The following is a 14635-nucleotide window of genomic DNA, read 5'->3' as shown; positions in this document are numbered from 1 at the left end:
ACTGACCTTGGGTACGTCTACACTACAGCGCTAGTTCGAACTAACTTAGTTCGAATTAGTTAATTCGAACTAAGCTAATTTGAACTAGCAAGTCCACATTGAGTGGACTCTGAACAGGGCTTAAGGATGGCCGGAAGCAGTGCCGGCAGGGCATAAGAGGAGGACTTAGAGCATGGAGCTGCTGTCTCAGGCTAGCCGAGGGCTGCGCTTAAAGGGTCCCGACCCCCACCCCGGACACACAGTTCTAAGGGGTGCCCCGCTTGCAAAGAAGTTCTGGCTTGGAGTGCCCGGAGTACCCACACTGGGCACATCACACCACTCGGCCATCAGCCCGGCTGCACTTGCCGCAGGCTGCCAACTGGGGAGAGGGGGCAATTGGGGGGCTGCAGGAGAGCTTCCACCCCCAGAAGCCCGCAGAGCCAGCCCAGTCTCCCCATCGGGGGCTCGTACCCCATTCCTCCCTCACCTCCTTCCACTTACCCTTCCCTAGCCCCCCTTCTTATTGATGTACAAAATAAAGATAACGTTTCTTCCAACATTGACTCTGTCTTTATTGAACAAAACTGGGGGAGACTGGGAAAAGGAGGTGGGAGAGGGGAAGAGAAAGGCTGGGAGAGGGGAGGGCAACTAACATGATCAGGGGTTGGGAACAGGTCCCAGATGAAGAGAGGCTACAGAGACTGGGACTGTTCAGCTTAGAAAAGAGGAGATGGAGCGGGGACAGAATAGAGGTCTCTAAAAGCAGGGGTTGGGTGGAGAGGGTGCAGTCAGAAAAGTTCTTCCTGAGTTCCCATAAAGAAGGACTAGAGGACACCAAAGGAAAGGAATAGGTAGCAGGCTTCAAACTAGTAAGAGAAAGTTGTTCTTCTTCCCAAAGCAAATAGTTAACCTGTGGAACTCCTTGCTGCAGGAGGCTGTGAAGGCTACAACTAGAACAGAGCTTAAAGGGAAGTGAGATCAAGTCATGGAGGTTGGGTCCATGGAGTAGTCTTAGCCAGGGGGTAGGAGTGGTGTCCCTGCCCAAAGTTTGTGGAAGGCTGGAGAGGGATGGCACGAGACAAATGGCTTGGTCACTGTCTTCGGTCCATCCCCTCCAGGGTTCCTAGGGTTGGCCGCTGTCGGCAGACAGGCTACTGGGCTAGATGGACCTTTAGTCTGACCCAGGACGGCCATTGTAAGCTCAGGGCTCACGGTCGGGGGTCTCAGTGGACCCCCTTGATTTTCATGCACACCTGCTCCTGGGTGGCCAGGCTGGCAGCTCTCCTGCCCTAGACGGCCACTTTCCTGTGCCTAGTGCGGAGATCGTGGACGAGGTCCACGATGTCCGCACTAGCCCAGGCAGGTGCCTGCCTCTTGCGGTCCAGGGCAAGCTCCTGGGAGCCGCCAGCCTGGTCCCGGGAAGAGGGGGTGGGCTGGGGGACATCGGGTGGGTGGCTCTGTGCCGTGCCAGGTGCAGGGTCTGCTGGCTGGGTGCTGGCAGGCTTGCACCTGGCACGGGCACCGTAGCCAGCCCGTGCCCCTTTAAGGGGTCCGGGGCCGGGAAGGGGGCATAGAGTTTCCCTGGTGTTGGCCAGAGTGGCCACCAGGGAAACCTGGGGAGGGCTAGCCTCCCATTAGTTCGAATTAAGGGGCTACACACCCCTTAATTCCAACTAGCTAGTTCAAACTAGGCTTAATCTTCGTAAAATGAGGTTTACCTAGTTTGAACTAAGCGCTCCGCTAGTTCGATTCAAATTCGAACTAGCAGAGCACTAGTGTAGCGCCTATTAAAGTTAGTTCGAACTAACGTCCGTTAGTTCGAACTAACTTTGTAGTGCAGACATACCCCTTGTGATTAAATTTGGATGTTATCTTTAAAATTCACAATTCTATTAGTTTATAATATCTCCTTCCGATAACTACACTTTGCTGTCTTTACAAGCCAAACTTTTTCTTGAATAATGCAGGACAATCTCAAATATAGTGAGCTTCTACAGATTCACTCAACCTTGGCTTTAATAAAAAAAAAAATAAGCAGAACATGCTGCAAAGGTGGCAGTGAGTTCTTACCTTCTTTTCACTTTCAGATTTCTCCAAGAACAGCATTGCCTCAAGAAAGTAGTTCTTGTAATTTCTATTTTCCTCACCTTGTCCAAGAGCAGATTAATAAAAAGTTAAAAAACAATGCACCATATTAAGATGCAATAAATTTCCTTAATGTTTAACAGTGTTTATAATACTTTTTTCCCCGAATATTTTACTGAACACCACAGGTATGGACATATTTACATTATAATTATATACACCCTCTAATTATGCTATTAGAATCTGTCAAATTATGAGATATAAAACTTTACTCACACAACTTTATGTACAAAGTTCCACCAAATGAATAAAGGTGTTTTTAATTTAGTTTAAAAGTGTGTTCAGCTAAGGAAGTATGCAAAATGTTGAATTGACGTTTTTAGCTTATAATATCGAACTGGCATTAATATTACACGAGGTCCATAATAAAGTGGATTATTATAGATATTTATAGAATACCAATCAATATAATACCTAAAATGTAGAATAATCATCGCATTATGATTAGAGCTGAGTCAATAATTGATTTTTCAACTTGTGGGGCAAAATCAAATAATGTGAAAATAATCTGGTTTGACCAATTTTTAAAAACATTTTTCTTTCAAATAAAAAAGCTTCAAAGATTCCCCCCCCCCCAAAATCAGAGTGTTTCAAGTTGGTTCAAAATGAATTTTTCCCCAATTTTGATTAGTTTAAAGTTAAGGCAAAACATTTTGGTCAGTTTGAAATAAAATCTTTTAGTGTTTCTCATTTCATTTTGGCCATTTCATATATTTTCAGTTCATGTGTTTTTTAGTATATTGAACCAATTTTAAATCAAAATGCCATTTCAAACTGAAAACATTTCGAAATCAAAGCTAAAACAAACGATAAAAGAAGTTTTGCCTAACACATAGTACACAGTATGGAAAGAGCAAAATGAAAACAAACGATCATTAAATTAACACAGATTCCTGCAAAATTAAACACATTTGCTATTTACAATTGTGTAAAAAGTATGTTGTATCTAAAATTGTAATCCTTAAGGAATACAAACTGAGCAGTGCCATTTACTCAGAAAGTCAATAATACAACACTTTAAAAGCTCCTTTTTGCTCTAGAATACAGGAGCTTTCTGTTCTTTTGTTTCTCCTACCTGTTGTAATAGAAATATCCTGGGTAAACTGTCCTAAAGTAAGTTGAGCAATCTGCTCTTTCAATTTCTTCACTTCAGCTTGGAGTTGGTTCACATTCCCTTGGGTGTCTTCATTTATCACAGCCTTTTGTAGACATTTTAAAAGAAAATATTAAAAGCAATAAAAAAAACTTAAAGATCATATTTTTAATGTGAAGTAATCTATCCTCAAGGTAACAAGAATCAAACATAGGAAAGCAATAGATAACTGACTATACTGCTATCAATTTTAAAAGAGAATCTTTGGAAAGAGAATAAAGCTCATGAACACTTGAACATTTAGTCCATGGTTTAGTGAATTAAAATATAATCCTGAAAATTTTAGGCTAAACAAAGACTAACAGCATATAACAGACTACATATGTGCAAAATCAGAAGCCAGCCAATATACTTACAGCCTATTCAAGATGCAGAAAGAGCTAAAAAGTTACCTCGCATTTGAACAGGTGGAAGTATGTTTGGATAAAAACAATTATCTTGGTAAAACAAAGTATTACAAAGCTTTAAAACAATCAGAAAACATGTAAAGTTTTGTTTACATTTACTCATTTCAACTAATTGCTACAGACAAAGGAACAAATATCACATGAAAAACAAGGAGAGCAAGTGGTGCATTTCCATTACACACACACACGCCCCGGAGAGACTCAGCTGGCCAGGTTCAGAAGCTGGGATTGGCATCGGGGAGCACGGGCCCAGCAGGGTTCGTGTGGTGGGGAGCACAGCTTAGGCCAGAACTGACGGCAACTATTGCAGTGCCAGTGGCCAGAAGTGCAGTCTTGGCTGGGGCTGGCACTGTGTGGGGGAGGGTGCAGTCCCGGCTGAGGTTGGAGTCAGCAGGGCTGGCACCATGGGCATACAGCCCCAGGAGGGGCTGATGCAGTGGGAGATGCAGCACCAGCCAAGGCTGGCACCGTGATGGGCTAAAGGCAGTGGGGAAGGTGGCAGGGAGTGCAGCCCCAGCCAGGAGCAGAGTCTAGAGCCAGGTACGGAGCCATAACCTTCTCTGGTCCAGCAAAGTCCGAGGCCACATGTACACTCCCGGTTTTGCCAGCAGCGAATATGCAAATGAGGTGCAGATTAGCATACCACCATGCCTCATTTGCATAATGCATGCAAGCCATTTTTGCGCAAAGGGTTTTTGTGGGGAAAAAAAGTAGTGTGGACTTTTTTTTGGTGCAAAAATCCCGTTTTCCGCAAGATCCTTATGCCTCTCCCACAGAGGAGCACTGCTGACTGAATCCAAGCTGAAACACCCCTCCCTCCTTTTGCAGGGACACCAGTAGGGGCTGAACAGAATCCCCTGCACCTTCTTCCCCCACAGGAGCTGCCAACTGGGGTTGGACAGCATGGCCTCAGGTAATCTCTGTCACTGGAGCAGCACTGCCATTTCTGGTGAGCCACCTCCAGATCTCCTTGCCCTTGACCCTCCACATCGCCCCGACCCAAGCAATGCTAGCTAAATCTTCTAATAGAATATAAACTTGCAGAAAAAGTGAAAATTAAATTAAATTTTTCAAGAAAGTCAGTTTGTTATTATAAGCCCAAACAATCAAATTTGATTGTCATTTGAATTAACACAGTAAACAAAAATGTTTCATAAAAGTGAACTGGTTCACATATAATATAAATGACAATTAAAGTCATGATAGGAAAAATATTATTTTTTTACCTTGTTTTTAATTAACTTTGCTCGTTGAGCAAAATTAAGAGTAGACAGAGTTTCACCAAAACATCTAGATCCAGGATGAACATTTGCAATTATGCATGTTTTTGCATTACCTCCAAGAGAATCCTGTTTGAAAAATACGAAAATTGGCTTAAATTACAGGATTGTGATTCGAGCTAGAAGTTAATATTTCTTCCACAAGTTGTCTCGTATGCAATTTTAGACTAGAATAGATTTGCCTGAGAAATCTATTAATTTATGAAGCTTTATTTCAAAACTGATCCTTAAATGAATTTGCAGTTTACCTTTAATAGCCCTTCATACAATGAGAGATAAGAATTCTGAAATCCAATAGCGTGTAGAAATTGATTTTCCAGCAAAGTGAAAACAAGCAGCCCAGTTTTACAGAACTGAGCTCAGTTTCTCTCGTCTCTGTATAAATATATATATATATATATTTTTCCTTTTAAAACTATTAAATGAAAACTGAACATATGTTACCCGTAGCAGAAAAGTGAGTTTGGAGTCCCTGTAGCAAATGTGTCTTTGTTTTCCATTACCCACATCGACAAGTGCTGTGATCACTTGACCTAGGCAGCTTAATGACCGGTTTATGTTACCTGCCTCCTAAAACAAACAGTGAAAGTTAGAAGACAACTGTCCAAATTAGAACAAGGTGGTTTTTTTGTTTTGTTTTTTTTAAAAAAAAAATCTAACTGAGGAGAAAGAGAAAGTAGCCACAGATACATAGCACTAACCTTTAACCTGACTCCTTCAGTATGTGTATCTTTTTGTCTCTCAGAGCCTGCCAAATCCACCAAGTTCAACTGGGAGGATCGGATGTTAACAACCTCACTGTTCTTCTCCATTGATTCTACAGTGATAGTGAAGACTGCGTGCGATCTTGAGGATTCTCTATTCATTGAGGTAGATGCTACACGGCGATTTCTCCAGCCCATAGTTAACACCTTAGCAGCAGGAAGAGATATCAAATAGCACCATTCTAGCATATTTCAGAGTGATCCCAACAGTCCGATACAATGGATGAGACAGAACAAACATTTCATTATGAGACTCTTCAATAAACTATTACACCGCCGAATTTTTGTATCAGACTATCTTAATATAAACATTTAATAGTTAGAAATCCTAAAGAAAAAAAAATCACAATTACTCAAACATTAACTTTGTTTTAGAAATAATTGCATATTCACTTTCCTTTACTTTTGTCAACCCAACTTCATGTTTTATAATTTTAGTTTAAAAATTAGAACTGCTACATTTTGACTACCAACTCATTGATGTGTCTTCCCAAGTATCTCTTTGCTTTATAAGCATGCCCTTTTGCTTTCCAAAGTTCTATTTCCCTTTATGTATTTATACAAATATATTAACACAGTACAGGTTGGAACCTTCAGAACCTAACCCATACCAAATGAGGTAATTTGCTGGATCAGTGGAGGTCCCCTGTCACTGGCCTCCCAGGACACTACCCCTTCCCTCCAGCTCGCTATACTCCGGCCACTTGGCTGGCTTACTGGCCTCTGGGCTCCAGCCCTGCTGCTATAGGACTTGTGCTCTGGCCATCTGGCTGGGACTTGCCAGCTGTTGGTGGCCCCACTGGGGTTCCCCGGTCCCACTGCTCCCTGGCCTTGCTGGGGTTCCCCAGGGACAGAACTCACTGGTCCCAGTGATCGAGTTCTCCACCATTAGACCCCAGACTGGCTCGCACTCTGGTCCAGCAACATCCGTGGTCCAGGATGATCACAAATGTTGTTGGACCAGCGAGTCCCGGATTTAGGAAGTTCAACCTCTACAAGTACAAAGTTTTAAAACCGCAGTCAAGGCATGTGCTTCTCATCATTACAAGAGTAAGGCTTACTCAGCATCTGGATGTACAGTGAGGGAATCTGGAACAAAAATGTAGTAGGACAAAAGCACCTGCTACTATAACTCGGATCCACTGCAAACATCAGCAGAAAACGAACATTGGTGCATTTTATACTCTACAAGCCTTACAACTTTCCTAATCTCTAACATTCACAGAGGTCTGATATGGAACATGCTTTGGAGAAAAGTTAGAATCAACAAAATAGTTCTCTGTTTACAGATGTTCTATTTCTACAAAAAATGTTTCAAAAGATTTTATTTTGGGCACTTTAATTTGTTAGAGCTAATTGTGCAATGCTGCTGATTGATCCTTACATTGCTGTAACAGCATGAAACATACTACCTGATATGCTTCAGCAGCGGATGTTAACACCTGCTCCATTGCACCAACAACAAAGACGCCCTTCTTGATATGCTCCCTGAGAAAGAGTCCAGCTGAAGCAGAATCCAGCAAGTCGAATATCTGTTCATTGTAGATTTCAATAAACGAGCACTTACAGAGAAAACTCTTACCAGTACCAGCCTGTAAAACAAAGAAACTTCCACTAGAAGTATAACTTTTATGAGAGCTGGTCTCTAACAGAGTATGGCAGTGGTTTGTTTCATTTCCTTCAGAAAGGTATAAAGTTATTACTGACGTATATTATACCTTAACACCACTTATGATGCCCAAAAGACTTTACCTAGTAAGACAGCTACTTTCAATGTAGAAATTATAATTTTTCTATTGGCATTTGTATCTATCAACACATAAAGGATACCAAAGTAAATGTAAACTAGCAAAGTAGGTGCAAGACAGACTAACATAGGAAACTTGAGCACTAATCAAAATGTAATTTATTCAGATACTTCATAAGCAAGACATTCCCGTGATCTCAGTAATATAAGTTTTACCTTTTCTTTTTCACGTTCGATTAGAAAAAAGAGATATTCAAAGCTCCGAGGAATAACTCCTCTCAGGTTATGAGTGAAATTATCAGAGTCAGATGGCCCTAAAGAGATTTAATTAAAAACAACATTTAGCTAGTTTAATTAAGAACAGCAGCAATTAGTTGGCACTCATATATACCATTATACTAAACTGAAACTATTCCTATAGCCAGTCACTGACAGCAAAACAAAGAAGGAAGAAAGTATTTCTCAATTGATTTTACTTTGTCAACTTACATCTAAATTAAAATAGTGCCTGTGAATGGCTGAGAGATTTATAGCTCTGCATACTAAAGTCTATTTATTCACAGAATAGGTGCACATACAGATCAAGAAGCAGCAGTGCAAACTTCCTACCAATGTTCTCTGCTTTAACTGTGATCTGAAGGGACCACTTCAAGGAGTGAGTGTAATTCAATTGCCTTGTTCATCAAATTCTTAGCAAGTCACTGAGCTATGCACTGCTTTCAATTTGGTGTTTCTCCCTCTTCAAAAATAAAAAGGGAGAATGAATAACTTGTATTTAAAATGACCAGTGCTATGAAAAGCATAAGAATAAAGGCAAACTCCTTTTATATTCCAAATTGGGAAGGCAGCCTTTTGAAAAAGTGAAGTACCTAGTAGGGACATTAAAAGCGGTTAATCAGTGTTCCCTCTAAGATTTTTCATCCATGAGCAGAGTGAGTTTTGTCTTATTCGCCAAGTTCACATGTGCTTGTTCGGATGTGTGCCACTATGGTACGCACCAGTGGCGCTGCTCCCCAAGAGACTCTCCCAGGTTATGCCCGCCCCCTCACCTTCTGGGGAGATGACGACACCTGCCCCTCTCCCCCCTGTGTGCAGGGCAGGGACTGCCCTAGGCTGCTCTTCATGGGGCTGGCTGAGAGTCCCCACCTTGGGCAGAGGGAAGCTGCTGTCAGCACCCAGGGTTTGCAGGGACTGAGGTGGCGTGGGGTAGTGACATGTGGGGAGGGGGCAGCGGGCTCTGAGGGGGCAAAAGAGAGATGTAGGATGGGAAGAAGAGAGGTGCAGGGGGTCCCAAACCTAGGAGCTGCTGCACCACAGCTGGGCCCCCCCTCTGAGCAGCTGCCATGCAGCCAGCCCAAGGAGCAGTTGGGCAGCCACTTTGTGGCCCTGAACACAGCTCCAGCCCTGAGAAAGGGCTGGAGCTGGCCCTGGCCCTGGCCCCCCATCACACAGCCCCAGGTAGGCCCCTGACCAGCCCCGCCCCGCGCTGTTGGGAGTGGGCTCCGCCCCCCACCATGCTCAGTGCCCCTGGCTCAGAGCAGCTGCCTGCTTCATCACTCACCTTCCCGCAGCAAGGTGAGTGCTGCTGCAAGGCTCTGTAGAAGAAGTGGGCAGATGGAGAATTTTTTGTGCACGGCAGTATAGGCATGTACCTTAGCGGGAACTATAGTTACCATGTAACCATTAAAAAAACGTAGTGGTTACACACTGCAGGCTCTGAAGTATAAAGCTTATACTGCAGAGCCTAGAGCAGGGCTGGCAGCCATTGCACTGGGAGCTGGCTACAGAATTTAAGTATAAGCTTTATACTGCAGAGACTGCAGGGTGGGGCAGCATCTGGCTCCCTGGACTGGGGCAGGGAGCCAGCATGTAACTGTTACAATAACCAATAAGCTCTTGTTTATTGGTTAACTGTTTAAATGGTTACACCAGCAGTTCTCAAGCTATCTGGGCTCCAGAGCCCTTTACATGCGTAAAAATTTATGCGGCGCCCCAGCAGTCCACTGATTGTATGTGTTGTACCTATTGATGTTTCCAGTTTGTCAACCTCGCAGAGCCCCTGGGGCTCCACAGAGCACAGTTTGAGAAACACTGGTTACACTATTACATTGCTAGTGCCTACCAGAATATATTTCCAGAAATTGAGGAGCTGGGAACCAAAAAGAGGAAACTAAAAAGATGTGTTTAGAACTTTATAATACCACTTGACTACAAATATTTTCTCCTTAGAGGGCAAAACCTATCCCCATGCTTTAGCATTGCTGTGAGAAAGACCAAAATCTGCATTAATTGTATAATGTAATCCCAAAAGCAAAAAAGATTAAAAAATTACCTGCAGTTGACTGTAAAACTAGATCACATTTACAGAGTATATCATCTCTCAAAACTAGTATTCAGAAAAAGTCTGACAAATATAAACAAGTCTTTTATATACTTACCCATCATAGTAAAAGTTTTCCCTGAGCCAGTTTGGCCACTAAAGAAAAAAAACCAAAATAAGGAAAGTTTATTTTATCTGTGACATCCATAATTTCCTTGCACCTATCATTCTAACTGGCATTCTGACATGGATAAATCAGCTGAAGATGTAAAAGCACACTTTCAACTTGAAATCTACCGTTGTTGTAAGTAGTGCTGAAGCCCTGTTGTGTAAGCTTAAAGGCTTGTTTATGTCACCAATAGAAGTTGTCTCAGTAAAAGATATTATCTTGAGACCAACACAGCCACAACCACACTGTATATAGATAGGTAGCCTCAAATATGCTAAGTTTGTAATTAAGTACTCTTCAACAAGTAAACTGCAAAAAGTTTCACAATGTCACTCTTTGGAATGTTGTGTCAAGTGAAAAAGCAGCCTCTTTCTTTTTTTTAAATCAATAAACCTTTGAGCATGAAGTGATACCCCTTAAGTCACCTGGAACTCATGAATACAAGTAATTTTTTACAACTCTCATGTTTAATATGAAGTAAACATAAATGGCTTACTATGCAAAGATGGTTCCATTGTAACCATTCATACAAGATTCAACAATGTTTTTGGCTACACTTGAAAACACTGACTCCTGAGGAGAAAAAGGACAAGGAAGCTAGATTAAGATTTCATAAAAAGAAAAGCTGCAAGGTTTTCTTCCATGATATTTTCCACTTTGTAAGTAAATCTATTATAACGTTACATACACAACTGTGTGTGTGTGTATAATTATTTTTACACACACACACAAAAATAGAGGCATTGCCAGGCTAGATGCATCAAATGACCACTTGGCTTTTTTCACAACAAAACAAATGCACCCTTTACTAATTCTGACTGCAAAACAGTTAAGTTAGTGTTATTACGATCCTGAATCAATTGCTCTGTTATGGAATTGTATAAACTGCCTAACTACTATTACCACTATCTATTGCAGTGGTGGGCACCCTGTGAATCAGCTGTTCACCACTGTTCAAGCTCTGGGAGACAGAGAGAGGAGCAGGGACAAACACAAATCAGCAGATTCATGGTTCTCACAAAGTGCTAGGACAGTGGTCTCCAACCTTTTTACACCCAAGATCACTTTTTAAATCTCAGAACAGGCGAAGACCTACCGCCCCGCCCCTTCCTTGAAGCCCCGCCCTCTCTATTCTCCTCCTGTCCATTACTTGCTATCCCCAGTCCTTACTTACACATTCTGATAAAGTTTATTTTTAAATTATGCGATACATACAATTAAAATCAGGTGTTTTTTATTCATGCTATTTAAATCTAAAATGAAGCATTTATAATTATACATTTTGTGGGGACAGAGTTCTGCAGCTAAGGACAGGGGAGAGGGAACAGGGTGCTGGGAGGGCAGAGAACAGGGTTCTACAGCAGGGGACAGAGTGCCAGTGGGGACAGAGTTCGGGGAGTGGGGATGGGAATAGGGACAGAGTTCTGTAGCTGGGGACAGGAGAGTAGGGACAGAGTTCGGGGAGTGGGGACAGGAATGGGGACAGAGTTCTGTGGCTGGGGCCAGGGGAGTGGGGACTGCATTCTGTGGCTGGGGAGTGGGGTGCCAGTGGAGGCGGAGAGTCCCCTGCATCTCCTCCCAGGGAAACCAGCCCATGCCTGCCCCGGGGCCGACCCCACGCGGCGCAGGGAAGCCCCGCACACACGCCTGCCCCAGAGCCAACTACCCCCCCCCCCCGGCGCAAGGAAGCCCGTGCACACCTGCCCAGGGGGCCGACCTCCCCCCCGGTGCAGGGAAGCCCCGCGCGCGCTTGTCCCGGCGCCAACCCCTCCCCCCGCGCAGAGAAACCCTGCGCGCGCACCTGCCCTGGGGCCAACCGCCCCCCCCCCCCACGCAAGGAAGTCCCGCGTGCGACTGCCCAGGGGGCCGACCCCCCCACCCGCGCAGAGAAAACCTCATACGTGCGCGCCTGCCCCGGAACCAACCAGTGCAGGGAAGCCCCGCACCGGGGCCAAGCCCCTCCCCCCACGCCAGGAAACCCCCTGCGTGCCTCCCGCGGGGCTGACTCACTCTTCAAGGTAAATAGTGGGGCTTCTCGGGGGTGAGTGGGAAATGGGGGCAGGGCAGACAGGACGCTTCGCGAGCGACTTGTCGAGGCCTCGCAATCGACCAGTAGCTCGCGATCGACCTGTTGGTGACCACGGTGCTAGGAGGAGGCAGGGAGAGAAGAAAGTGAAGGGCTCTAGTGCCCCACCGCATAAGAGGCATGGGGGCAAGGGCCAGACACGGGATGCACGGCCCACTCACTAATCTTGGGTTGCCCATCGCTGACCTATTATGTGTTATTGTCTTAGGCCTTACAAAAGGTGGCCTTCAGCGATTGTTTATGCAGAATGTTTCTCTAGGAGATTCACATATTATAGGATCACAATGTCCCATCCATCATTAAGCACAACCTCATCAATGTAACTGTATAAATGCAAAGAGCAAGTCTTATGATAACTCTGAAGAGAGAAATTCTTAAAGCAGTGAGAAAAATTAGAAAATTAATTTGCCAAGATAGTGTAAACTCTGTATTAGCAGTCTTATTACTATAAAACTTAGGGAAATTGAAAAAGATATGGTTGCAATAAACTAGACAATTTTTTCATATTTTAGTGAGTTTATCAACTATTTGTAAAGCTATTACCTGGGTTGTGTCCATATTTGCAACATGATCAAAAGTGAAGATCTTGGGTTCAGGCTTTGAATGAAGACGCAGAGTGTTTGATGAAAGAACTGATAAGCACAAGCCTTGATCTCCATCAGCTAATGCAGCTCCCTCTGAAGGGGGGCGTACTCTCACATAGACCTTGATGGCATCACCTTCAGTACTAGTGAAGGAAAATTTTATATACGTAAGGTAGTCTGAAAATAGGTCAGTCAGTTATTTGAGAAAATACATGAAATTAGAGAAGACTGAGTGAGCAAACTCATGCAGAGGTTTACCCTGAAGTTGTACTAAATCTAGATAATCTTAGATTAGAAAGAGACCTATTGCAGGAGACATTATCTCATGCCTATTTAATGAAAGGTTTCCTGCACCTTCCTTTGATGCATTTGGCAGTGGCCACTGTAGGAAACAGGATACTTGGCTATATGGGTCATGAGTCTGATTCAGTCAGGCAATTTCTATGCTTCTAAACTGGTACGTCCTTCAGGGTACATAAGAAATGAGTCCAAATACAGTTTTGAATATGACCATTTCATAAATTAAAAAGGATCCCCTGAAAGCTTTTTTGTACTATAAAATAAAAATATATATTAGGGTGTTAGATTTCTGTTCTTGGGTCAGAAGAGATGACCGCCTCAAACTTGGAAATGAAATTGCTTCACTTCTGAATGCTTTTCTAGAAACTTATTATAAGCTAGCATTGCAGTGTTCGTACTGAACTTGCTTAAAAAAAATAAAATGTGGTTTAAGTAACTGAATTTAGAATTAGGAGGGATAATTTCAGTATCAAATGGTTGGATGAATGGAAACAAACATGTCATATACATGTTAGCCTTTCCTCACCCAGCCCTTTAATGTTAGTACATGAGAAATTAATACAAGAATTAACAAATAGTTTCTTACCTAGATGTATTTGACAGAGGCAGCGTAGCATCACGTGAATTTCCTGTTTTTTAAAAAAAGGAAAAACAAAAACTGTCAAGGAAAACAATTATGGCTATTTATAAAACAATTTATGGCTAAAAATGCCAGTGGTATCAAGGGTGTTAAAATTTGAAAGATAAAATAAGTGTTCAGATGACTTTGAGCACATGCAAAATAGAATTATGCAGAAGATATTAAGCTAACATTTTCCTCTGATGGATATTTGCTTTATTGTTTCTTGCACAGATAATGTAGGCCCTAATGCTGCGGTGCAAACACCTGTGTTTATCTTTATGAATGCAAATAAACCTATTGAGTTCAGAGGGATAGCTCAAATGCATAAAATTAAGCAGATGCATGCTTGCAGGACTGGACCATAGATTTTAGCTGGAATTACAAGATTTTAAATATGTGGAATTTTAAATCTCTCTTTATATATTAAAAAGCTTTTCCTGATGCATGACCAGGGCTCGACAAATTATGGAAAACCCTACTCGCCAGACAAAAAAGGGACTCGCCACCCTCCCCCCCAAAAAAAGTGATTTTTTTAATGGCATAAATTCCTAATAAGAATAAGAACAGTAATTACTAATACGTTCTTAATAAATATCACCTAAGTTATTAATAAATATCTTATAAACTTCTACCTTTTCCCCTCTGCTGCCATGTCTCCTTGCCTTGCTCCATCAGCTCCCCTGGTGCCTGCTGCCCCCCAAGCCCTCACCCTCTTCTGCTGTCCTGACTCCTGCCCTTCTCCCTACCCTCCCTCAGCCTTCCTGAGACCTGCCCCCCTCCGCCCACTCCGATCAAGTGAGCTACCCCTCCTCATCTCCTCTTCTAACACCTCCCTCTACACACCTGCCCTGCCTCTCTTCTCTGGTGCTGGTCCCTCCCCTGCAGGTGTCCGCCCTTCTGCTTTACCCCCAGAAGCTCCTGGCACCCGCACTCTCCTGGTTCCTCCCCCTTCCCTCACTACCCATGCCCCCTTTGCCCTTTTTCCCTGATACCCACCCCCTCAGCACCCTCTGCCCCCATTCTCATGCCCCTGTGCCCTCACACATGCCTTGCTCCATCTCCACCTTCCTCATGCCCAC

General features: G+C 43.3%; 1 protein-coding gene across 2 annotated transcripts in view; it reads right to left on the bottom strand.

Moving 5' to 3' along the window:
• Window positions 1–14635, bottom strand: part of KIF15 (kinesin family member 15) — a 61868-nt gene that overhangs the window by 43259 nt on the left and 3974 nt on the right. For both annotated transcript variants that reach the window (XM_075921863.2, XM_075921864.2), the window contains exons 2-12: window positions 13521–13563; window positions 12594–12777; window positions 10461–10537; window positions 9914–9951; window positions 7692–7789; window positions 7141–7320; window positions 5666–5875; window positions 5409–5534; window positions 4911–5033; window positions 3200–3323; window positions 2050–2126 (exon numbers count right to left, since the gene is read on the bottom strand). In XM_075921863.2, coding sequence (XP_075777978.2) covers window positions 2050–2126; window positions 3200–3323; window positions 4911–5033; window positions 5409–5534; window positions 5666–5875; window positions 7141–7320; window positions 7692–7789; window positions 9914–9951; window positions 10461–10537; window positions 12594–12777; window positions 13521–13563 — 1280 coding nt within the window. The remainder of the gene's footprint in view (window positions 1–2049; window positions 2127–3199; window positions 3324–4910; window positions 5034–5408; window positions 5535–5665; window positions 5876–7140; window positions 7321–7691; window positions 7790–9913; window positions 9952–10460; window positions 10538–12593; window positions 12778–13520; window positions 13564–14635) is intronic.

The sequence above is a fragment of the Pelodiscus sinensis genome, chromosome 2 (genome assembly GCF_052426305.1).
Source record: "Pelodiscus sinensis isolate ZL-2025 chromosome 2, ASM5242630v1, whole genome shotgun sequence".
Lineage (NCBI taxonomy): Eukaryota > Metazoa > Chordata > Testudines > Trionychidae > Pelodiscus > Pelodiscus sinensis.
The sequence above is the reverse complement of the archived record's forward strand: the minus strand, read 5'-3'. Positions and strand labels throughout refer to the sequence as shown.